Genomic DNA, 27,531 nt, shown 5'->3' with positions numbered 1-27,531 from the left:
GCAGGGTTATGAGCAACCCTTTTGCCCTCTCTTCTGATATATGAGAACCGAACTGCTTTAAATTAGTGGGTTTGAGTACAGTTATCGAGAGTTTGGACCTAATATGATCCATATTAAATTGAGAATCAAATTTATATATATGAATTAAATATAATTTAATATTATATTTCATTTATCTATATATTTTTAATAGTTTTAATTACAAATATATGAAATTACTTTATAATTCTTAATTATATTATATTATTATAATATATATATAAATATTAATTTATAATTATATTTATATCTTATAATTAAATATTATATAATTAATAAATAGTTAAATTATATATTAATATGTTTATATTATTATATTATTTAATATATTAATTATAAATTATATATATATATATATATATATATCTTATAGTTAAATATTATATAATTTAGAAATAATTAAAAGATATATTATATGATGTTGATATAATATGCCCTAAAATCCAAGATAATCCTTAAAGGAAATTTCATATTGTATCCGAATTTTCATAGGCAAACGTAAGAATGTTCGAGTAAAACAAGAATATTTGGATAAAGAGTGTCCAAACAGAATATAGAATGTTCAGGTAAGATGCAAAGTGTCTGGATAGGACACAAAATAATCGGATAAGTCAGAGTGTTTGGATAAAATAAATTATCTTAGAGGTGAGCACACGCTGTTAGGATACGCTCTATAACTATGACAGATGTTAATTCTGTGATATATGGAAGAAATTAATTGGATATGAACTAGCAAAATCCTAATTGTGATGGAAACGGTGTCATTCTCAACCCTATGAATGTAATATTTGCTATTTCCTCTGGCATTTAGTGACTTAAGCGTTAAAATGATCATTTTTAAGCTATTAACCTTACCTCTTTCATTGTTGCTGGCAGTATTAGGACCATCTACTCACCCAAAAATCTATTAATAACTCAATTCAAAACTTAAATATTAATTCAAATATGATTTTTTTTTAAAAATAATGATAAAATCGTTCAAAGAATCGAGCATCGAACTGAAATAAAAAAATTGAGAAGCAACCAAATCAGAACTAAAATAATAAAAAATCAAATCGAAATCATACTAAAATTTTGGTTCGATTTCGAATCCTAAACAAACTCGAACCGAATCGAAACCGCACACCCCTAGATGGGAGAGATGCAAAATAGATTGAACTGAGGCTTGAATTTCCCAACCAACATTCAAATGACCATTATTAATGGCAAAAATCAAGCCTTCTGAATCGGATTCAATCATAATAGATGTGCAGGCCATAGAGTTAGCTAGAGTCACCAATCCGAATTTTTTATTATTATTATTATTATTAATTTGCTACGCTGAACTGGATTTGAAGTTTCTACCAAATGGGTACTTACTGCTTATGAAACTATAGTAAGTATGCCCATGTTATTGTCTTGTCAAGGAGCGTCACCATTCCCTCAGCATCATTGGATGATTATTGAAAACTCAACCTTCTTACTAAATTGTCATTTTCAACCAATGCTTGGTACCAAAGAGCTTTGAGTCAGTGATACCCAAACTAACACCTGATAATTGAGTCATGAGTATGGTTCGAGTTCAGTAGGGTTAAGGCTGCTTATATCAACTCTCACTGGTTCGAGTTCAACTTAGTCTCCAAATACAAAATCAGAACTGGCCTAACAAAATAAGATGAAACAACCAGCCAATGATTGGCAGAAAAACTCTTTTTCAGCATCAAAGGTGATGAAAGAAATAACAAACAATAAATAGAACCATACATTAAGCATTTTATTGAATAACGAAAAGCAAAGGGAAAAAAAAATACCCGTCTACAATGATAGAAATCCTTACCAAGCAATAGGCCAAAGCCACACATCCTAAGAATAAGAATAAATAAACTAACATCCATATCAGAAAATTATATCCTCATCCTTCTCCACTGCTGCAGACAACAAGTTGTGAGCTGATTTTAGTGATATGCCTTCCTGTAGAGAAACTTTCTCTGCAAACTGTTCCTCGGCAAACCGCTTGGCAGCAGCAAGCTGTTTCTCAATTTCCCTCTTCTTATAACCTTGTATCTTCTTCAACCTGAAGAAATCTTCCCTTTCAAGCTCATCCAACTCCCCCTTTATGTAACTAATAGTATTTTCCAATCTTGGCTTCACAACGTTCTCCAGTGCGTTGACCCTGCGATTAGTGGTCTTGATCGCCTCATCGAGTGTCAAAAATGATGTCTGAAGTGAAGCAAGCTCAACAAGAAGCTCAATTGCTTTGACGTAGGCAGCACGGCAGGCCTGGACCTGTTGACCACCTCTGGCCAATCCTGTGAGGTCATTCCTGGTATCACCATCTGTGAAATACTCGAACTTGGGAAGCTTCACACCAGCAACATTCTCTTGCCGGGATCGAACCTTAAGAGATGCATTTTGGACATTTTCAAGGACAACATGCTTGATGTTTTCACCAGCAACATACTTTGCTTCGGTCAGGGCAAATGAAGAGGTTTTCATAATCTCTCCCATTGATTCTTTTGTAGTGACAATCCTCTTAAGAATTTGACGGAACTGCACGGTCAAAGCGTCACTCTTCTTCTTGAGAAGAGCATGACCTCTTGTAGCACCAACAAGGCGAGCTTTAACAACACCAAGCATTGTAACAGTCGGAACTACATTCAAGCGCTGGCCTTGCCCTGACATATTTCAGAAAATCTAAACCACGGATAGAGAGAGAGAGAGAGAGAGAGAGAGAGAGTAGGTCAATTATACGAGAAAGGTATAGCTTCCTACTTGGATAGAAAGATTAATTGATTCAGCAAAACAAAGTCACTATTACTTAGAACAAAAAAATTTAGTAATGTCAACATGATGACAAAGAAATGCTAAACCACTACCTTATTCATGTACACAACTAATTGAATCTTTTAGCATAACTAAGACTCCTTCTTTTGAAATTTTCACATTCCAGGTTTCTCATTTGAACATCAATTTGAAGACAAGCAATTGATTCTTGGATCATCACCCATAAACCTTAGTTAACTTCTTCCTAGAGTTTTAACAAAGTCATCAGAGTAAACATGAATATAAAGAAAATAGCCATTATGCTGTATTTTATTACCAATATATCTTTTTTCACAGAATCATTATATAAGGCACTAAGAAACGAATATAAGAGCAATGTACATGCAACTAAGATGATAAATGATCGGTTCAAACCCAAAATAAGAATGCATCCAAGATTTCAAGCTCTATGAAATAAAACTTGTAACATCTAAACTAAATCCGTATGGAAATGCAGAAAAGCCACCAATTCAAAACTTCTATTTAATCCTATTTTATTTAGTCCAAAAAATCCAAAATGTAGCTTGATACTGCACAACATTTCAAAACAAGAATAGTGCTGAACAGTTTTGTATAGCTAAAATGCATAGAAACACACATTATATTTTTTGACAGCCAAATCTGCCCATTTATCCATAATAATTTGCACACAACAAACAAAATAAGATTATGATTAGAAAAACATGAAGATTTTCAAAATCTAGAGTTGCAAATAAACTAAGCTGTTTGTGAACAACTTGGAAACTCAACTTAGTAAAGGCGACTCAGAGACTCAAATTAGTGAAGGTTTTTTCGGAGCTCATTTGATATATGTGCTCAGCTTGTTTAGGCCCGTATGCGTCTTGTTTAAGTTTGTCTACAAGCTCATAAAAAAAGGCTCATTTATAGCTTGTTTTAAGGCTTAATCGCAATAAATTTATAAATACTAATATTTGAAGAAGTCTAACTAATTACCTAATATAAAGACTTCTAATGGAGTTTTGATTTTCTGAGTTATAAACAAAACAAATTATTCATGAATGCTCAATAAGGATCCACTCATTAAGACTTTAATAATAAACAGCTAAGAATAAGCCAAACCAGGCTTGACTTAGTTAAAGTCATTTACAATTCGAGCCAAGCCCGAGCAAAGCAAATTGTGGCTCGTATGCAGCCAATATCAAAAGCATACATTCATGAAACACATAAATCTAATATAAACCAATGCCTACAATGAGTATTAAACACAGGTATTTTTCATTTTGTGATGTTCCAAATTGTTACTATCATTTTAGCCAGAAAAGATTCTACAACAGCAATGCAAAAAAGTAACTCCTTACAAGTAATCCATGAAGCACAGATAAGTAACAGGAAAAATCTACCAAACAACCAAAATAGCTTAAAAAGGAATAAGCCACTGTGTCTCAATTATGAAAAAAAAAAATCAAAATAAAAATTCTGAATATAGAAATATATATGAATGAGCAACTACTATTGTGCGCACAGTAGAAGGGGACACAAGAGATTTTCCGATCTCAGTTGGATTACACCAAGGATCAGCTATAAGCCCTTACTTTTTTATATTAGTTTTAGATGAATTGACGAAACATATACAAAATAGTATTCCTTGGTGCATGATGTTTGCGGATGATATTGTTCTGATAGATGAGACGCGAGAAGGAGTCAATAGAAAATTAGAGTTTTGGAGAAGTACTTTAGAGTCAAAGGGTTTTAAGTTAAGTAGAACGAAAACAAAATACATGCATTGCAAGTTCAGTAAAGGCCAAACTGGTGATAGGGAATGAGTTAATTTGGATGGAGTGGTACTGTCCCAAAGTAATCACTTTAAATATCTCAACTCGGTACTTGAAGTAGATAGGGGATGTGAGGAGAATGTTAATCATAGGATTAAAGCCGGATGGTTGAAGTGGAGACGTGCCACGGGAGTTTTACGTGATTGCAAGATTCACAATAAGTTGAAAGGAAAATTTTACCGTACAACCATACGACCGACCATGTTATATGGTAGTGAGTGTTGGGCACTGAATGAGTCGTATGCGCCTAAGATAAGAGTTGCAGAGATGAGAATGTTAAGGTGGATGAATGGCCATACTAGACTAGATAAAGTCCGTAATGAGAGTATTAGAGAAAAGGTTGGAGTGATGCCAATTGAGGATAAGTTGAGAGAACGAAGATTGAGGTGGTTTGGTCATGTGAAGCGTAGACATACGGAGGTTCCAGTTAGACAAGTAGAGCACATTAGGTTAGAGGATAGAAAGAAAAAAAGGGGTAGACCTAAATTGACTCAGAGGAGAGTAGTACAACATGACCTAGAAGCATTACACATTTCTGAGGATTTAACCCAAAATCATTTAGAGTGGATAAAGCGAATCCATACGGCCAATCCCAAATTTTTGGGATAAAGACTTAGTTGAGTTGAGTTGAGTATGAAATATCTCTCTTTCCATCAATTCTCTTAATGACCAAATAGGTGGTTCATTTGACACTATTTATTTCTTCCTGTTTTTTCAATCCATAAAACCATCAATCATACCAGTTTTCCACTCCCATCTTCTAGAAACTCCTGTTTTAAACCCGAAACACCATAAGTACATGTTGGAAGGACAAATACCATCAATCTCAATAAGCTTGATATATCGCTAAGCTTCTACAAGATTTTCACTCTGTCCATGCCAGAACACTATACTCAAAAGGGACAGATATGAAGAAAAAATTGCACAGTTGATGTTTCCCCCTTTTTTCTCCCTTTTAAGGGTCTATTTGACATTAATGTTCAAACTGTTGATGAGAAAAATAAATTTAATAAGTTTTAGAGAGTACTAAAAAATATTTAAAATTAAATTTAATAAGTTTTAGTTATTAGAACACTCAAATAGCAATGCATCTAAAATTATGCCTTTTTTTGGCCTTGAAACTTCAATGGCAAACAGGCCCTAAGATGATGAATGAATTCACTGATCTACCTAAAGGATAAGTTAAGCATCCAGAATATTTAAAATAAACAAAAGGTGCTTTCATTATTTCCAATAAGCATTGAAGATTGCAATCTGTAATTTCAGTATTACCACAAAAATTAAAAATTCATACAAAGTAGAAACAGAAAGTTGTTGAAAGATTGAATTTATACCCAAATTACCGTACTCAACCGATCAACAAAGGATGCAAAGAAACAAACATCCAAACACACAAGCTTTCTGTTTTATAATGAGATCACAAGAAACCCAAGATGAGATCACCCATAGAAACTAAAATTCAGCTAAATGAATGAAAAAGCAAGACAGTAGAGTGAATTTGTACCCACTTAGAATAATGAACAAAAAAGAAAAATCCTTGAAACACAAGGGAAATTAGGTGGTGAAATTAAATGGCAAAACCTAAAACAAACTAACATTGAATTTGTGAATAGATCGAAATAAAAGAAAATTTGAGAGTGAAGAATTAATGATCTCAATTGGGTTTGTACCTGATGAGAGTGAGAGCTGACACAGATCTGATTAGTTTTAGCTGTCGGGCTGACACAAATTTCTCTCCTCGTGATTTCTGGCTGATTCGACTCTCTTCTCCTTGTCGCAATCGCAACTGGTTTTTGTACCATCTGGCCTCTGGGAAGCTAACTGTTCCCTAAGGCTCTGTTTGGGTGGGGGGTGAGGAAAGGGTGAATAAGGGTAAAGAGGGTAATTAATTATTATATCTTCACTTATCTCTTAAATCTCAATTTTTTTTACATTCTAAATTGGGGTATAAGCAGGGATAGATGAGAGATAAAAATTATTTTATTTTTTATTTTCTTATTATGTCTTTAATTTTTTATTAAAAATTAAATTATACCTATTAAAAATAAACTTAGCTCAACACTATAAATAAATATATTCTCTCTATAGCCGTATCTATTCTATTCGTTCTCTCTCGTGGATTTTGAATTCTTACAGAAAAAATGTTAGTTTTATCTTTTTATTTAATTTTAATTATTAAATCATTTATTTTTTCAATAGTTTGTTATAATTATTATGTTCTAATTATTAATTTTTTTCTAAATAATTCATTCTTTATTCAATCTTTATTGTGCCGATAATAATATGTATTTTTTGTAGATTATTTTGAGATTTATAGATATTAATTAAGTCATATTTCTATTTTCGTTAAGTGTGTTAGTTATCTTTTGAGCAGCATCTCTTTTATTATGCTAATGATAATACATACTGTTGGTAGACTATTTTGAGATTTTATGGACATTAATTAAGCTATATATCTAGTTTGTTCATTTTTGTGACCTTTTGTTCTTTTGAAGTTGTGAGGATTCTTTGTAGCTTAGCTTTATAAATTAGTTAACTTATTAATTCGCTTTATTTTTACTTTTAAGTTATCAAATAATATAAAATCTTTCTATTGTTATTGATAGTAATTCTAAGTGCTTCTCCTATAATTTTAGCGGTTAAATTTTTTTCATATATATATATTCATGAAGTGGAAGATAAATTCCTTTCATACTGTTAAATTTTAATCTCACAAATTAAAAAAGTCTAAGTATAAAATGATTAATTGATACCATTCAAGGTTATTAATAAATAAAAAATTACAAAAGTTTGTTTTATAACAATAATATTTTACCTACCTTTTAAAAAAAATATTTTAAAAGATACAAAATGACATTTGTATTACTTTATACATATCTAAGTTGAATGTTGAAATAGTATATGTCATGGTCTAATATAAAAAGACAATAAAAAATATAAATTATAAGCCACTAAACTAAAAATAAAAAACATTAATTTACATATTAAAAAAATAAAGAATAAATTTTATCTAATAGAAAAGGATATTTTTATAATTTTAATAATTATTTATCCTTCTTTCACCTCTTTTCAAATATAAAGAATAAGTATTACCTCTCATTACCTTTTCATTAATTCACCTATTTCCAAATATGAGTTTTTTTTTTGTAACCCCCATTACCTTTCTCTCTCCTTACCCTCCCATTAATTACCCTTCCCTCACCCCATCCAAACAGTGCATAAATTACAAATTATTTAGGATTTTTAATTGTTTTGTCAAAACTTACCTTATTTTTTAAATTAATTATAATTGTATTTTTATTATTTAAATTAATTTTAATATTTATATAAATTTAAAATATTTAATTTTAAAATTTAAGCAAATTTAAAAACTTAAGTTTTATTTATCTTTAAATTTAATAGATTAAAATAAAAATTAATAAATAAAAAATAAAAATACAATTAAATTATAATTTATATATATAATTATATGAAAGAGGGAATATTAATTTGACAAAAATATCATTATTGATTTACTAGAATTATAATAAAGAATTATTTTATTATATTAAAATATTAATTTATTTAAAATTTTATTATTTAAAATAATTTAAAATTTATAGAATTAAGTTAATAATTAAGAAAAAAAATAATATATATATATGTGTGTGTATTGTCTTAATTTTATTAGAATATAAGACTTTAACTAAATTGAATTTTATTTTATAATTAATATTTTATATACAAATATTGAAAAATTTGTAAACTTATTAATTAATTATTAAAATTAATTATAAAATTTCAATAAAAACATACGTACAATATTCATATAAATATAATACTTATATTCATATAAAAATTATATTTTTTTTTAAATCATATGATTGTATTTAAATATAAAATTTTAAATTAAAATAATAATTATATTTTCAAAGTATGATTGCTAATTTTTCTTGTAGGTGTTCATTATTTAATAAGTTATGATTCTTAAAAAATAAAAATTATTATATTTTTTTTTATATATAAACATATTAACATTTTTAAACTTTCAGTAATATACCATTTTAAAATGAAAACATCAATCTTATAAATTCTAATTATCCTATTAATTATATTAATTTTATAATTAATTTCAAACTTGTTATTAATTTTTCAAATAACATATATTTATCTATTTAAATTTTTTTCTCGTATATATAATTTATTTATATGCTTTGTGTAATAATTACATATTATTTAAAAATTTTATATTCCTATAATTTTATAATATATTACTTATTAATTAAATATTTTTTTATAAACCAATTAATATATAAATAAGTAAAAGTAGTAGTATTTATATAGGACTTATAAATTCACTTTTAATTATAATTAAACTTATAAGAAATTAAATTAAAAGAAAATTTCAAAAAACTTAATAAAAAAAATTATACATTTGGCTGACAAAAATTAATATATTTTTTTATTCTTTCATTTAAATTTAAATATAATTGTATTAGAATATTTTTACATAAATAATTATAAGATAGGGATAAAAATTCATTGTGTTTCATTAAAAAAAGATTCATGTGAATAAAATACATTCATATTTTTGTAAATAATAGAAATTATAAAATTACTTTTATAAAATTTTATTTTAAATTATATTATATTAAAATTTTAATTAAGTAAAATTAAATAGAAGTATGACTAAGAATTTTATATTTATATAAACTCTAAAATTATATAAATAATTAAATTTTAAATCTAATAATTTTAAATTTTTATAAATTTTAAAATTAAATTAAATAATAAAAATATAACTATAAATACTATAAATAATGAAGAACAATTTAAAAAAAAAAGCTAGCATTCTCCCTCGATTCATATATTTATAAATTATATAGATTAATTAAAGAATTCCGTAACTTAAAGTCCTACTATTATTTTTTAAAAATTTTTGAAAACAAAGTTTTAGTATTATTGAAACTTAATATTTACTGTATAATTTTTACTCTGTTTATAATATTATTTTTTAATTTTTTTATTTATAACTCCTATTAATGATAAGAGTTTTAATTAGATAAATCTGAACTTCGATGGGAAATTTCTCTCTGTATATCTGTTCTTCTTTAATTTTTTTTTTTTTCAAAATGTTTTGCACTATTAATTTTACTGAATCTAACATAACCTCAGTTTAAGTTCAATTCGGTTCTTTAATTTGATAGGATGAAATAGCATGATTTTTAAGCCCAATCTAATTAATGAATCAGTAGAAATAAAAATTAAGAGTTTAAAGTCTAATTAAGGTCGAATTACAATTTCATTAATATATTATTAAATAAATATTAAATATATATATAAGTTTGATGATTTATATAAAAATAATATTAATACATTATTACAATCATTAATGTAACATATTTTATAAATTAAATTTATTTTATTTTAAAATGTATTTTTAAAATAATTTAAAATTTTAAATAAAATTTAGATTTAAATAATAATAATTTATATGATTTTAAAAATTATAAAATATATAAAAAAATTAATAACATTAATAGACTAATAAAATAAATTATTCATATAATTGTTATCCATTCGGACTCTACCAGATCAATCGATTTGTCGATTACTTTACTGATTCACACGAATTATATCTGATTTTCAAAGAGAAAGAGTCTCCAAATCAATTGGTTTGTCAGCCGATTTACATGAGCTAGGGCTGATTTTTTAAAGAGAGAGGTTTGAGCTTGAACCAGATTGATTATTTGTTCAATTTTCAGTTAAATTGGTAAAATCAACTGGTTTGATCTGATTCTAACAACAATGGGAAAGAATGAAATTTGAATCACTAACCTACAACTATGTTTAGGAAAATGATTTTGAAGGTAGTATATAGTTGGTAAAATTACTATTTTGACTATAAAATTTAATAAAATTAATTATTTAATTTTATTAAATTTTAAAAAATATACTATTTAATTTTTATATTTATTAAATTTCTTATTAATCAATATTATCAAACTATTATTTATTCTTTCTGTTTCTATAAAATTAATTAATTAATTATTATATTTTAAAAAATATTATTATTTAATTTTTTTATTTTAATAAAACTAATTAACCAGTACTTTTTGAAAATTTTCTATGTAAAGGATAAATCCAATTTTACATTTTTTTTTAATTATTAAAGTATTCATTTAATTTTTATTATATTTTTATATTTTCTCTATTAAGAAATAATTTTTCTAAATTATTGTTTTAATTATTTAGAGATTTAAGGGGGAATTCATTAATATTTTTACACATATTACTTGCAACAATTTGTATCAAATTATGAAAAATATAGAAAGAATGAGGAGAAAAATGATGTGGCTGCAGATTAATTCTGTAACCTTAGAGGGTATGAAATTATATAAAAAAAAAATTTAAATAATATTTTAAATTTCAATTAGCTTTCTTAACAAATGGATGAATATTGTTCTTAAGCTCTTGCAATTTTTTTTTTTAAGGAATTACTCAATTATTCTTGTAATTTTGCTTGGTTTTTGTTGGAGAATAAGTGTATATTTTGAATAAGGAATGTGTATTTTAAGGAATATAATTATTTATGGCAATTTCCTTTCAAACCAACAAAATTAACTGAAATTTTCAATTCAATTTAGTCTATTTTATATCGGTCATTATAATTGTGAAATAAAGCTTATAATCATTTAAATACAAATTAATTAAAAGTATACTAAATATTTTATTTTCTAATTTACATTCAAATTTTGAATTAATTGTGAAAAAGTTATACATGAAAATTTATTTTTATTTTTATTTTAAATTACGTCTTCATTTAAAATATAATGTAATTTACTTTTTCAAATAATTAATTTAAATTAGATTTTAATTTAAAATCTATTTTTTTTTAAGAATGTTTATAAATAATTTGTAACTTTAATAAATAATTTATAACTTTAAACTATTTAGCTATGATTATGTATTATAAAAATAAATTATATTAGATTCTATAAATTATATATATTTTTTGTTATTAGCTTTTTTTACTATTAAAGAAAATTAATATCTAATTATTTTTTTAATATTTTGCATTGAAACAATTATAATCATACGAAACATTCAGCATTTTTTAAAATATATAGTTATTTAAACATAAAATAAATAATTATTTAAATATAAAATAAATAATTATTTAAATATAAATTACTTTATTAATAAAATAAATTTAAATTAAATTATTTTAAAATAAAAAATAACAAAATTAACGGCAAGATTGGATGATATGAATTAATTTATTAATAAAATTAAATTTTAAAAATTAAATTATTTTCTTAGAGATTATAAAAATTAATCTGTAATTTTTAATTTGAAACCTTATAATATTCAAAACGACTCCGTTCCAATATCACCTAATTATATAAAATATAGAAACTGTTCTGTAATATATAAAGACTAACTTATAATTTATCTTTTATTTGCTTAAATGATTTTAATTTATTTAATGTATGAGATGTAAGTAAGAACCCACCCACCCACTATAAAATCCCCTCTAGCAGGCAAAACCATTTCCTTCTGTGTAAACCTTACTTTTATTTTCCGAGAAAAGAAGGGAAACAAACTTTCAAGAGAGAAACTATTATCCAATCAGAAAATCTTCTCATCTCATCCAATTGTTGGCCGCTCCATCCTTCCACACTTCCACTCATCCCAAAGCCTTTTCCTTCCCTAAAAAACAGAGTCCTTTCTCCACCTCCGCGCATATGCATCAATCAAATACACAAACAGAGCTCATCGTCTCAGACTTCACCACTACCGACATGGGCAGCACCACCAGCTTCGGTCGTTTTTACGAGACCTGGTTCGACCAGCTCCACCACCTGGTGCATCAACTGAGGCAAGTCCCCAAGCCTCCCACCACCCAAGACGATGCTACCCATCTGTGTCTCCTTGTCGACAAGCTCGTGAATCACTATGCTGAGTACTACAGGGTGAAGTCTGTGGCCGTTGAGCGCGACGTTTTGTCAGTGTTCACCGCCTCTTGGGCTTCCTCACTGGAACGGTCGCTCCACTGGATCGCTGGGTGGCGACCCACCACTTTGTTTCACCTTGTTTATACAGAGTCCAGTATAATGTTCGAGTCTCATATAATTGATATTCTTAGAGGGCTCAAGACTGGAGATCTTGGTGATCTATCACCCAGTCAATTTAGGCAAGTTAAATAAACCCTTCTTTTTTCTTTTCATTTTTTATGTGTGGAAATTAATGGCAGGTGAAAGAAACTGCATGCAGGAGAGTAAGCGAGCTGCAGTGCGAGACAGTGAAGGAAGAGAATGCAGTAACAGAGGAACTAGCAGAGTGGCAGGACGGTGCAAGTGAGTTTATGGGGTCATCCTGTTGCTCAGATATCGATGATAAGATCGGACGACTGGTGAGGATTGTGCTCAAGGCTGATGATCTAAGGCTAAGAACAGTGAGGAAGGTGGTGGAATTTTTGACTCCACAGCAAGCTGCTGAATTCTTGATTGCTGCTGCTGAGTTGCAGTTTGGCATCCGCTTCTGGGGAAGGAATGAGGATCTTCATCGCCATTCTCTCTGATCATCGATCTATTTCATTGCCTCTTCCACCTCCTAGTGCTTGTTTTTGGAATTTTGGACTGATGTTTTCTGATCAAAAAGTAATGAAGGATTCATATTTGCAATATTTTGTGTGAATTTGAATTTATTTTGAAGTTTTAAATGGTGAATTATTTCCTTTCTTAATTATCTTAATAATTGGATTAACAATTGCAGTAACGAAAATAGTCAAATATAATTTATATTTAAAAAAAAAGGTTTTATAAGTTAATAATAAGCTTTTAAAATATTAAAACGTGCATTTAAAATAATATATAACTAAGTTGATTTATTTCGTTAATAATTTATTATTTTATTTTAGTAATATAAATTAACATATATTTTTATATTTTTATAATTATAATATAAAATTATGTTAATGATAGAATTTTTAATTAATTTATAAATTTTTTAAATAATTGTTTATATATATATATATAATTTTTATAAAATAATTCATTACTTTTCTAATTTCATAGAAAAATTAATTAAAAAATAATTAATTTTAAAGATATATAATTTAATGTATCCAAAATTATTAAAAATATAATACTTATATTTAATATAAGATTTAATAATTAAAATTTAAAAATATTTAAATAAAAGATAATATTTAATATAATAAATTATTTTTTCATATAAAAATAAAAAAGAAGCGTCACATATTAATTTTTTATGTTCATACACTTTTATAAAATTATTTTTAAAGCTCGATTTTAATATATATATATATATATATATATAAATAATAGCTCATCAAAATTAATGAATTGAGTAAATTCTCTTTTTCAAGATTTTTAAATATTCTAAAAAAACTTTTATATTATCCTACTTCCTCTAAAAGAGGATTACCTTATTCAATTCTAATATAAAAATCAAAAATTTCACTTCAAGAAATATCTGATTAACGATGAAAATTAACGAATTTTTTAGTTTGTTTTTAAGTGATAACAACTTTATTATTAAATAATAAATACTTTTCAAAATACCAACGAAATTAAAAATTCATTGTTAAATTAATAGCGAAATTTGATTGGAATTATAGTGTTTTTGTGTTTTATATATATATATATATATATATATATATATATATATATATATATATATATATATATAATGGGGACTTTTGCTTTGTTTTGCGTTTGATTATTCGTTGAGCTGAGATTTTTCATGATTTATTACATTATTATTTTTTATTTTATTTTATGATGGTGGTGGTAACTTGCATGGGAGACACAGTATAGGAAGACGAAAGAACGTGGCTATATGCTTAAGCTTTCATGCAACATGCATGGCGACATCTGTCATCTCACTCTTTCACATCATTCGTCATCTACACCTATATTTGGCCACCGCCACCGCCACCGCCTCCGGCTAGCTTGATAAAAAGGTATCGTCATCCACAGTTTGTGCTTTACAGCTCTTTTACAAGGTGACAAACGGGTGAGATTGTCGCCGTCGGTCAGATCCTTATAAATTTAATTATTTTAAGCTATAAATTAATTTATGTTATTTATTAAATTACTTGACTTTCAATATATTATAAATTAATGCCTTGAATCTAATATTGTCCAGGGGTGAATCGAGACAAGGGTTTTTTTTTTTTCCTCTCTCTCTCCTAGAGATAATAATAGATTAAGTATTTGGAAAAATTAAATCCTATCGAAATTTCAATAAAATATAATATTTATAATAAGCTTAAATTTTATATGGTGGCATTCTTTTCTTAAATTTATTTATATATATATATATATATTTAATTAAATATAAATATATTTTTATAATGATATTTATAATTTTTTACATATTTTATTTTAAATAAAATAAAATTTAAATATTTCATAAAATTATTAAATTTTTAAAATATAAATTATTAATAAAAAATAAATTTTTATATAATTTATTAATTAAAATATATAAAATTAAACATATTTAAATATTTTTTAAATAATCATAATTAATTTTAAATAATTAAAATTAAAATTTTAAAAATATTAATTTAATTAAAACTTAAATAAAATAATTTTCATAAATATTCTGCCATCTCCATTTCTCCATCTCTATCTCACAAAATATCAGAGTGGATACATCCTGGTTAGGGAGCAGGTGGGTTCCACGGTAATTTTCTCTGTCAAATTATCATCGTATAACGTAAATTTATTTATTAAAATAAATATAAATTTTAAATATAATTTTAATAATATAAACTTTAATAATACTAAATTATTTAATTTTTCAAATATATAAATTATATTATAATATCAATTAAATCTATAGCTAAATAATAAATTTTATTTAATTAAATAAATAATATATTTATTTTTTTACTTAAATTAATAATACTATTAAATAAAATAATCTTTAATTTTAATAAAAATATAAATAAGTAACTAAATCATTTAATTTTTAAAATATTAAATTAAATTATAATATGATAAAAATTTAGAGAATAAATAATAAATTTTCCATTTCTGTTAGAGATTAAAAGACAAATATTTTCTCAAGGGCTCACTCTCTTGGACATTTATGAGACTTGATTTTCAAACTCAAATTCGCATCTACTTTAGGGGAAATTATTGCACACTCTTGGAATACCATCTACCATAACACCTTGTTGCCGGCTGTATTTTTTTTTGTAAATAAAAAAAAATGAAGGTTTTTTTTTTTAGTATAATAGTCATAGCCCCTTATATTAATGATTTAAAATTATTGATTAATGTCCTTAATTTAACTCAATCCTATAAAAAGGGACCTACTGACTTTGAGGTGACACCTAATGAAATAAATCATTAGATAACTAGTCGCCGTCTCTTATTATATTCTTAAGTAGATACTATTTAATTTTCATGCCGATGTGGGAAATCGAATTGGAGTGAGAAAAAACAATCTCACCAAGTTAATCATCGAACTGCTACATTTGGTGATTGTTGATAGCTTAAGTTCGAGGAGATGTCAAACATATTTTATGAGTTTATGATTAGCATAATCAATTAGCTATAGTTTATGTGATTAGTATAATTAATGGAATTAATGTGCTTAATCTTAGCCTAGAATTATTCAATAATGTACATATTTATTGTATTTTCCTTTCTTAAAGTAGATAATGTGTATAAATAGCTATAATTCCTTACAATTTATACACGTTCAGAAATGTCATGACCCAAACTATGGGCCGGACCGGCACTAGGACCTGGGCCAGCCTAAAGCCCCAAAGGCTCGTAGTAAGTCTAACTATTCCTTAACCCAACTCTAAGGTCTATTTGGGCTCAATTTCAAAAATTCAACCGGACAGAGTCCGGCCATAAAATGAAACTTTCAACGGGGAGTTTTTGACTCACCGGACCTGTAAACACATTATATAATCAATTGAGGAGCTCAGCTCACCCTCCACATACTCACACAACATAAAAATAAATGGGAGCTCAGCTCCCTCATCCAGTCCATCAACATGCATAAAATAATAAGTTTACAGGTCCAAAATAACAATATATATTACAGACCCAATTCAAATAAATATTTCTAACACATGCGGAAATTTAAGAGTTAACAGGTTTATACAAAAATAAATAAACGACCTACGAGGGAGAAAAGCAGGTTAACCTCAAAAATATCCTCCTGTGGCCTGGAAAAAATATTGAACAAGAGTGAGCGTTCGACTCAGAGAGTAAAATATCAATTTTAACCATAATCTCTATAACTATCTAAAGCTAATGCACCTGTAGAGTGAAATGCAACATCAGCAATAATTTCACATCATAACAGCAAAAAAGTAATTTGGAGCACTCATACACCCAGTAATATTAATCATAATATATGGGAGCTGATCCCCTATACAGCTCTCTTAAATCCAACCTGTGCCAACGAAAAACTCAGCTCGGACTTCCACTTAATAACCAAATCGGGATCCCAGCGAAGAACTCAAGCCATGTCTACCTCGAAAGACCAGGTCCCAGCGAAGATCTCAAGCCGTGTCTACTCGTCCTATCCATAGTCAACACCACATCACACGCACACCAACGCACGCACACTGCTCCAAATTACCACAACAACATTCATGGCACTTTAATAGTTATGAATGCAACATAAAACATGCCTAGACTTTAACTACATAGATACATACATATAAGTGATGTATGGGCATGCTTAAACATATAATAATATCGAAATTACAATTAAAATTAATATTTTACTCACAGACTTGATAGCAATCACTGTGGCGGCTGGGCAGAGGAAGAAGGCTGTCCCGGCTCACCTGATAATTTTATTACAATCATTTAATAAATTTGACTCAATATAAACTAAGAAAAAACCAAATACGTCATAAGTCGTGCCGAAAATCCGACGGAGTCTCCCCTATACCTAGGACCTACCCAACCTGTAAAAGGGCTCAAAACGCACTTCTATATTCACCAACCATACACCCACAACTCAATCATATCACACAGCCCCTCCTGGGCCCATCCAAACAGTCATCAATTACAATATGTAAATTTACAGTTTAGTCCTTATAATTGATCATTTTTGCAAAAATTGCCCAAATAAGCTTTAAAAATTCTAAATCTTTGCCTCGCGGTTCTTAGCAATATTACTAGGCTATTGTAAAAAGAATCATAATTTTTTGAGCTACCACGAATATTTTATGGATTTTTAATCCCATTTAAGTGCTAGAAAATTACGAAAAAGTAAAGTTTGGGTTTACCTATGCCGATTCCGACTTCGGGGACGCTCTCGGGACGTCTGACAATGGTGGGGTAGCCAAAACCTCGATCCAATTCAGAGACTTTTTCGGTAGCCGGTTTGTCTGGCCGGAAATTCACAGACCCGGACAACTGACGAATTTCCGCAAATTGAAGATACCTACACGAAGCCCACAACACGAGGGTTAGTACATAAATTTTACGAAATTTTTCTAAGCTCATTTAATGCTCGGAAAAATACTACGAAGTTACGTGGGACCCACCGAAAAATGGTGTCGAAAAAATTTAAAATTTATATCACCCCGAAGCTCTCGACGAGTGGAGTGCTTTGGTACTCTCGGTTTTCTTGTGGGGTTCACGGTTTGTGAGAAATCTAGCCCAAAAGTCAAAATGGGCTAAAACTTCTCGAGCAAAAATTAGACAAACCGCTCAATGGATTTCGGTGTTCTTGGTGTCTATGGAAAGCTCTCGACGACTAGATGGGTTTAGACACAAGACCCGGCCCAATCGGTGGCCGGATCTGCCGGATTTCAGCCGAGAAGACGAAGCGTCACTCGCGCGACGTTTGCCAACGTTCTAGGAGGCGGCCGGCGAGCTGGGGTGGCTGGGGAGGCGCGCCGGCGGGCTGGGGTGATGGCTGGCCGGTGATGGGAGGTGGGAGGAGAGAGAAAACGGGAGAGAGAGAGAGAGAGAGAGAGAAAGAGAGAGAGAGGAAGCAGAACGCGCGCGGGAAGAGGAGAAGAGGAAGAAAAGGAGCCGGCTCGATTCGGCTGGTCCGATCCGGTCCAGTTCGATTTGGCCGGTTCGATTCATGATACAAAATTTTAAATTTTACTCTGCCTTGGGACCGAAAATGAGGTCCAAAAATTCTGAAAAATTTTCAGAAAACTCAGAAAAATTCGTAGGCTCCAAATATATTTTTAGTTTTGCCACGTGGTCTTTAAATTAATTTTAAAAAACATCAAAGTTTATATTTTCGAAAAATCTAACCCGATTTCTAAAATTCGAAAAAAAGAATTCAAATAATTTCTTAAAATTCAAATAAAATAAAATATCAATATTTATCCAAAAATAATAAATTTAAAAATTAAAAGTGTTACAAGAAAATATAATTTTCAACCACAGTTTGTGCTTTACAGCTCTTTTACAAGGCGGCAAACAGGTGAGATTGTTGCAGTCTTTCAGATCCTTATAAATTAATTATTTTAAATTGTAAATTAATTTATATTATTTATTAAATTACTTGAATTTCAATATATTATAATTAATGCCTTCAATCTAATATTGTCTAGGGGATTTTCTTTCTCTCTCATAAGAAATGATAATGAGTTAAGTTTTTTTAGATATTAAATCTAATCGAATTCTAACAAAATGAGTTTAAATAATATATAATTAGATTTATAATAAATTTTATTTAAAATATAATATTTATAATAAATTTAAATTTTATATATTGGTATTTGTTATTTAAATTTGTTTATATATATTTAATTAAATATAAATATTTTTTATAATAATATTTATAAATTGTTGTTTATTTTATTTTAAATAAAATAAAATTTAAATATTTTATAAAATTATTAAAATTTTAAAATATAAACTATTAATAAAAAATAAATTTTTATATAAATTATTAATTAAAATATATAAAATTAAATAAAATTAAATATTTTTTAAATAATTATAATCAAATTTATGATAAATTTAAATAATTAACAATAAATTTTAATCAAATTTAAAAAAAATTCAAATTTTAAAAATATTAATTAAATTTAAATTTAAATAAGATAATTTTTGTGAGTACTTTATTAATTTTTTTTACACATTCTCCCAGTCTCTATCTCACAATAAATCATAATTTAAGTGGAAATATCCAGGTTAGGTAGCAGGTGGGTTTCACGGTAATTATTATTATTATTATTATTTATTTCAAATTATCATAATATAACATAAATTTATTTATTAAAATAAATATAAAATTTTTCAATTTATTTTAATAATACTAAATCATTAATTTTTAAAATATATGAAATAAATTGCCATATCAATTAAATTTTAAGAGCTAAATAATAAATTTAATTTAATTACATAAATAATATATTTATCTTTTCATTTAAGCTAATAATAATATTAGGCCAAAGAATTTTTAATTTAACGAAAATATAAATAAGTGATTAAATTATTCAATTCATTCAATTTTTTAAGTATGAAAGCCACATTATGGTATCGATCTAAATGTAGAGAGCACATAATAAATTTTCCATTTTTGTTAGAGATTAAAAGACATATATTTTCTCTAGGGCTCACTCTCTTGGACATTTATGAGACTTGATTTGCAAATTCAAATTTACATCTACTTTAAGGGAAATTATTGCATACTCTTGGAATACCACTTATTATATGGTTGTTTAGTATTGTTGTTAAAACTGCTGTTGAGAAAATTAATTTTTAAATATATTAATTAAAAAATATTAAAAAATAATTAAGAATTAAAAAATAAGATTTTTTGAGTACAATGGTCATTACCCCTTATACTTGAGATCCAGAATTATTGATTGACGTCCTTAATTTAACTCAATCCTATAAAAAGGGACCTACTAACTTTGAGGTGACACATAATGAAATAAATCATTGGACAACTTGCTGCCATCTCCTATTATACTCTTAAGTAGATATTATTTAATTTTCATGCTGATGTAGGGAATCGAATTGGGGTGAGACAAAGCAATCTCACCAAGTTAATCATCGAACTGCTACGTTCGGTGATTGTTGAAAGCTTAAGTTCGAGGAGATGTCAACCATGTTTTATGAGTTTATGATTAGCATAATCAATTAGCTATAGTTTATGTGATTAGTATAATTAATGGAATTAATGTGCTTAATCTTAGCCTAGAATTATTCAATCATGTACATATTTATTGTATTTTCTTTTCTTAAAGTAGATAATGTGTATAAATAGTTATAATTCCTTACAATTTATGCACGTTCAGAAATGCAATTTTCATATTTATGGTAATTATTCATTCATCTTTGATGGGCAACACAATAGGTTGGAAATTAACAAAACAAATTATTTCTAAATCCACCATTTTGAAGTTATTGAATTGGTTGGTAATAAGACTGATTGATTAACAAAATTCTTGGCAATTTTTTTTTTTTAAATGAATCCAATACCTTATGAGTCTATATATTGTGATTCTTATATAATGGTCATCGTAAAAATTAGATTCTTAAAAAGGAGAGAATGAATGTATTCATTTAAGACATAATGGTAAAATAATCACTTAGAGATCAAAAGGGCGTCTTCATCTCTTTCTGAATCTATCTGAGCCACGCATGGCTATCGGTGGAAGGAGTGTCTCATTTTCTGCTCTTTTGTGGTTGCTAGTGTCCCGTTGGGCTGGATAATCGGAGGACATGGTGGCGAGTTGCTTAGTGTAAGCTATGTTATGCAGAAACTCTCTCTTCAAGTGCCCTTCTTTAGGATTCTGATGCTATGGATTATGGACTAAGCCTTAGTTTGGGCCTCGTTAGCTGGGTTAGCTTTAGACCTTGTATTGCTTATTAGATATAATAAAAAATTATGCAGCAGAAGTCAACCCTTCATGAATAAGAGGTCACAGTAAAAAATCAGGTGAACGAGTAAATTAAACGCTCTTCATTCAAAGTAAATTCAAAACTGCACGCATAAGAAATTACCAATAGTCTTCGTCCCACCCTTGCGCTTTTTTGGTTTTATTTATTATTTATTCAGACTCGGTCAAATCTCTCCAACCACTTCCATCTCACATCAATACTCACCTCCCCTCCTATGCTATTATCCTTTTCCGCCATCAACCCCCACTCTCCTCACGCCACCTATCCTATCAATTCTCTCCCATTCGCTTTTCTAAACGCTTATCTCACAACTGTGTCACTCTGTCTCACGCGATCGCCCCTCTCTCTCGCTTTCTCTCTCTCTAGAAACAAAGGCGAGAAACGAACCGAAAACCAACTCTTGCTTTCAGAGGAGAAGAAAAAAGAAGGGGAAATTTACCACTCTAATGTCTTCGCGGAAATCGATTTTCTCTCGAAGGAGTTCCAAGTCGTTCAGGTCTGTAAACAATCATAAACACGACGGCGGAGGAGCGGTGGTGTCCGGCCGTCTCGGCTGCGATGTTTCCGGGGAGTGGTGGGCCGAGTCAGACCCTGTGGATGGCTGGGCGAACATGTTGCCTGAATTGCTTGGAGAGATAATAAAACGAGTGGAAGAGAGCGAGGATCGGTGGCCTCAGCGACAAAACGTTGTCGCTTGTGCTTGTGTTTGTAAGAAATGGAGAGAGGTTACTAAGGAGATCGTTAGGTCTCGTGGCAATATCGGCAAAATCACTTTCCCTTCTTGCCTTAAACAGGTCAATTTTCATATTTTGTTAAAATTTCTTCGGTTTTTTTCCCTTCTTTTTTGGTAGAGTGTTGGCTGCGCATTGTGGAATGTCAGTGTTTTGATTATTTCGTAGGGATTTTTTTTTTGTGATGTTAGTAGTTTTGATTTTTTTTCCATAAATAATGCATGAAATATAAACCGAAATCTATCTAATTTAAATTTTCCTTGATAGTTGAACTATTATGTAGATTTTATGTGAATAGTTATTGATATGTTTTTTGCAAGGAATTCTTCTTATAGGTTAGTTAATTGAGAATTTTTGTTAGTGCTCCTGGTTAGTTGAACTTTCAGTTTTGAATTATATGTGTTTTTTTTCTTTGATGTTTCCTGTGCCTGGAGTTTTCATTTGTTCTCATTTCTTGGTTATTTCTATGTATATTGCTTCAGTGTTGTACATACTGTGAATCTAATTTTCATAGGTTCTGCAATAACTTTTTGGTGTAAAAATATCAACAATCAGAAAATTGATTGAAAATGTGGGAATGAAGGTTCAGAAAATTTTGAATGTTGAAAGCAAATAACTTTACTGTTCCAGATAATATGAAAGTCTTGTCAGTTAAATTGTTTTTGGATTGTTCATTTAGCTTCTTGATTTATTTTTTGTGGCTTCAACAATTGGTGGTCAAATATGTGTAAAATTTTGCAATGGTCCTTTTGTTTTTATTGCAAATGCAGCCGGGCCCACATGACTTACCTCATCAATGTCTTATAAAACGGAATAAGAAGACTTCAACGTTTTACCTGTCTCTTGCTCTTACTCCATGTAAGTAGTTATTGGTGAACCTGATTTTACGACCAAAAGAGGAACTTAGAAGCTTCTTCAGAGGATTTCCCTGTATGCTTCTTCTGCAGCTACATTTGTTTGACTTAATGGTTCATGTTTAAATTTTTAATATTAAAACTAAAAGGGAAAGGACTCATTTTGTCAAACTTTTAGATTGACTTCTATCTATATGGTGATACGATAGTGTATCATACAAGGCTCATCCAAGTCAACTTGACCCATTCTAAAATTGACAATATTTAGTCTTTACAACCAAAAAGCTGGTTCCATTTAATAGTCTCACCTAAATGTTGACTAACATGATAATCTCAAATTACTAAGAAAAGAAAATCTTTGGGATTGAGAACTGTTATGTGTCACAGGAATTTTGTATATTAAAACAATTACTTTTTGTTAATGAGAGTACCTCCAAACACAAAATGATTAATGGTTTGAGAAGACTGGTGTTTTACCTGGAAAGCTAATGCGTAATATATCTTCTGTTAACAGTGAATTTGTTAATGTGAGAGGTTTAATATAGATTGTTAAATTTATGCTACAAGCACTTGATTATCAAGTTTGATATTAGCCTTATATATATATATATATGCTATTTGTTTTCTGTTTTTCCTATGTAACTTGTGTAGTGTATGTTATGTTGTTGAAATCTGGCTTATTGGAGATTGTATTTTATTTTTCTTCCTAGCATTAATGGACAAGGGAAAGTTTCTTCTGGCGGCACGGAGGTTTAGACATGGTGCTCACACAGAGTACATTATCTCACTTAATGCAGATGATATATCCCAAGGAAGTAATGCTTATGTTGGAAAGTTAAGGTAAGACGTACATATTGAATCAGGTTAACTTGGGACTTCTGGAAAATGCTACCCTGATTTGTGGACTTATTTCAGATAATAAGAATCTAGATTAGCTTCTTATTCTTCTTCTTCCCTTTTCTTTTTTTGGGAAACTTTGGATTTTATGATTCTTTATTACATCCCTACATATCATCAATCAAACTTACAATGTTTATATTTAATTGGTAATTTTTGCTGTGCCTTGTGTGACATCAACTCTGTTGTGGATTGTTTCAAATATGGTGATTGCTGATATGCAATTTGCATGGTATGATGACAGCTCTCCGTATTCTGTACTGGACTTGCTGATGGCCTGTTGGGTCATTATATTTTCTATGATATCACTATGGGGCAAATACAACTGAACTCAACTAAACCTTAATCTCTAGCTGGTTGGAGTTGGCTATATGGATTTGTTTCTATTCAGTTTAGTATGGGGACAATAATGGAAGTAAATTGGCTTTAGGATGTAGGGTTAAAATTTGTCATCATTAACTGGAAGATGATGGCAAATTTGTTAGTTTTATATGCCAATTACCATGATACTGTGTCTATCTCAGGAAACTAAAATTGGCCCTCTTGAGAAGATTTTTTTGTATGGACTTAGTTCACCATGGACTATAGTTATGAACATAGTTGCCTAATTCGCTCATCCCCCCACGAATCACGATCTGGATCGCGCGGAACGCAATTTTTGGCGTTCTAAATCACCGTGGAATGCGATCTGGATCGCTAAAATTAGCATTCCAGTTCTTGCTTTCCATTTGATTTTGCTTAGAAGAGGAAGAAGCAACGATGTCCAAAACCAGAAAAGAATCCCAAAATCAGGAGCAGGAGGCAAAAATATTGAGTTGTTTTGATTGTGCATTTTTTTTTCTTTTTCTATACTATAGAGAGATGCACACGTGCAGTGACTTTTCCTTTTCTATGTGAGTGGATTAGGGTAAGTATTAATTGGGGTTGAGATTATTTAATTTATAATAAATATTTCTAATTAATATATTATTGAAAAGGTAAGAAATTTTAGAAAATATAAATATTATTAATTTATATTTTTAAATATTTAAAATTATATTATTTTAATATTTAATAATAATGAAATTTTAATTTGGAATAATATATTTATTATGCTAAAAATTATCATATTAATTAATTATTATAGAAAATTAATATTTTTAATTTTTTATAACTATATTATATTAATTAAAATTAAAAATAATTAGATATAAATATAATTTATCTATCACGAATTGGATTAGCGTATTGCGAATCTAATTAACGTATCACAAACCAAATTGACGTACCAATTATGTCTACTATTTGTGTATCCTATATTTCATTAACGCGGTACTTTTGAGTCGTGGTACGGGTATGTAATATGTGATACTTTACATAATGAAACATAAGATACACAAGGGATAGACTTAATTGGTATGTCAATTTGGCTTGTGGTACGTTAATTCGATTCACAATACGCCAATACAATTTGTGATAGATAAATTATATTTATATTTAATTATTTTTAATTTTACTTAGCATAATATATTTATAAAAAATTAAAAATATTAATTTAATATAATAATTAATTAATATGATAATTTTTAGCATAATAAATATATTATTCAAAATTAAAATTTCACTATTATTATTATTATTAAAATAATATAATGTTAAATATTTAAAATATAAATTAATAACATTTATATTTTCTAAAATTTCTTACCTTTCCAATGATATGTTAATTAGAAATATTTATTATATATTAAATACTCTCAAACCCAAGGATTACTTACCCTAACTCACTCACATAAAAATTGAAAAGTCACCACACGTGTACATCTCTCTATTAGTTAGAAAAAGAAAAAAAAAATTACACAATCAAAACAACTCAATGTTTTTGCTCATGATTTCTGCTGCTGCTCCTAGTTTTGGGATTCTTTTCTGATTTTGGGTATCATTGCTTCTTCTTCTTCCTCTTTTGGGCAGAATCAAATGTAGAGCAAGAACTAGAACGCAAGTTTTAGCGATGCAAATCGCGTTCCAAGGCAATTTAGAATGTTGAAGAACTGCGTTCTGGGATGCTCAATCGAGATCATGATTTGTAGGGGGGATGAGCAAATTAGGCAACTATGGTTATGAACACACTTGTGGAACCTACATGTGGATCCCACATTTGACCTTTGTAGTCAACAGTGGACTAGGTTCTTGCTGGATTTTCTCTCTTTGGAGGGTAGTGCTAGACATTCTCTAGAAACGAGCTAGTTTTTATTGTTGTTAAATTTACTCTTCACACTCATCATATGTAGCATTTTAGTTCAGTTTTGGTGGCAATGTCTGGTTATGTGCCCTAGAGCTAATGCTATTACCAACTCATGGTCTAAAGCACCATGGTGCTTGGATTTAACAAATTCTAGCTGTACTAATTAACATTTAGTTGACAGCAAAATTGCAATTATTCTGTTTCTGTTCTCTTCTTCTATCCTTTTGGGTGAGAATGAGGTGGGGGAGGATTGTGGAACTGTTTTTGTTGCAACCAATAAATTCTAATGTTTCACCAAATTTTACAGTTCGGACTTTCTTGGCACCAACTTTGCAATATATGACAGCCAGCCACCGCACAGCGGCGCAAAGCCTGCAAGTAGCAGAGCTAGCCGCCGATTTACAAGGAAGCAAATAAGCCCCCAAGTTCCAGCGGGCAATTTTGAGGTTGGACAGGTCTCGTACAAATTTAACCTCTTAAAGTCAAGAGGTCCAAGAAGGATGGTGTGCTCTCTGAAGTGTCCACTATCACAAGAAACTGTTAATGAAAAACATCTCGAAGGGTCTGTGATGAAGGGACCAGAGTCTTCAGTTTCTGGCTATACAATTTTGCGTAACAAGGCCCCAAGGTGGCATGAACATCTGCAATGCTGGTGCTTGAATTTCCATGGTCGGGTAACTGTAGCATCAGTGAAGAACTTCCAATTGGTTGCAACTGTGGATCAAAGTCAGCCAGGAGCAAAAGGAGATGAGGATACCGTACTCCTGCAGTTTGGGAAGGTAGGAGATGATACTTTCACCATGGATTATAGGCAGCCCTTGTCGGCTTTGCAGGCATTTGCAATTTGCCTTACAAGCTTTGGCACAAAACTGGCATGTGAGTAACTTATATGCTGTTATAAATATTGAAGTTGAGTTCTGTTGGATGTTTTAATATCGGTAGTTCGATTTATAGTGTTGGCTTGGTTGATGAAACCAACGATGTAAATGTTGTGTATTGTATTAATAACAGAACTTTTGAAATTATTGGTTCCCAACAATTTTTGTTTACCAAGGATAGTTTTTGATGTCTACTTTCAAGTCCATCTTGGAGAGGAAAAAAAAAAAAAAAAACTTTGTAAATTCTTCATATCATTGGATACAGGATTTGGGTCTTAGATGCAAATTGGATTCTGTGGAAACAGCACCCTTGCTGAGTGTTTTTTTTTTTTTTTGAAACATCCTTCTTGAGTTGACTACTCCATTGGTTATTCTGTATTAGCTTATTATTAGTCTCTGGAAATAAAAATACCAATTGGCATGTGTATCAGTGCCATAG

At 28.9% G+C, this 27,531-nt stretch overlaps 3 protein-coding genes across 4 annotated transcripts; 2 read left to right on the top strand and 1 right to left on the bottom strand.

The window, feature by feature from the left end:
* Positions 1-1,767: 1,767 nt before the first annotated feature.
* LOC110671293 (V-type proton ATPase subunit D) lies at positions 1,768-6,460 on the bottom strand. Of its 2 annotated transcripts, none has more exons than XM_021833711.2 (2): positions 6,305-6,460; positions 1,768-2,712 (listed from the first exon to the last, which is right to left on the bottom strand). In XM_021833711.2, the coding sequence occupies exon 2, from the start codon at positions 2,698-2,700 to the stop codon at positions 1,915-1,917; it is 786 nt and encodes a 261-aa protein (XP_021689403.2). In that variant the 5' UTR covers positions 2,701-2,712; positions 6,305-6,460; the 3' UTR covers positions 1,768-1,914. The 2 variants fall into 2 exon arrangements, with proteins under 2 accessions (XP_021689403.2, XP_021689404.2); XM_021833712.2 differs by lacking the exon at positions 6,305-6,460 and adding an exon at positions 5,969-6,254.
* Positions 6,461-12,157: 5,697 nt separating this feature from the next.
* LOC110635237 (protein DOG1-like 4) lies at positions 12,158-13,300 on the top strand. The gene is made up of 2 exons (XM_021784485.2): positions 12,158-12,810; positions 12,891-13,300. Exons 1-2 carry the CDS (start codon positions 12,362-12,364, stop codon positions 13,195-13,197), a joined length of 756 nt encoding a protein of 251 aa, XP_021640177.2. The 5' UTR covers positions 12,158-12,361; the 3' UTR covers positions 13,198-13,300.
* Positions 13,301-21,694: 8,394 nt separating this feature from the next.
* Positions 21,695-27,263, top strand: LOC110635197 (tubby-like F-box protein 7). Its single transcript, XM_021784442.2, has 4 exons — positions 21,695-22,302; positions 23,010-23,097; positions 23,804-23,933; positions 26,522-27,263. The coding sequence occupies exons 1-4, from the start codon at positions 21,955-21,957 to the stop codon at positions 27,096-27,098; spliced, it is 1,143 nt and encodes a 380-aa protein (XP_021640134.2). The 5' UTR covers positions 21,695-21,954; the 3' UTR covers positions 27,099-27,263.
* Positions 27,264-27,531: the final 268 nt, after the last annotated feature.

This window comes from Hevea brasiliensis, chromosome 4, assembly GCF_030052815.1.
Source record: "Hevea brasiliensis isolate MT/VB/25A 57/8 chromosome 4, ASM3005281v1, whole genome shotgun sequence".
In the NCBI taxonomy this organism is placed as follows: domain Eukaryota; kingdom Viridiplantae; phylum Streptophyta; class Magnoliopsida; order Malpighiales; family Euphorbiaceae; genus Hevea; species Hevea brasiliensis.
This window is presented reverse-complemented; position numbering and strand designations above follow the sequence as displayed.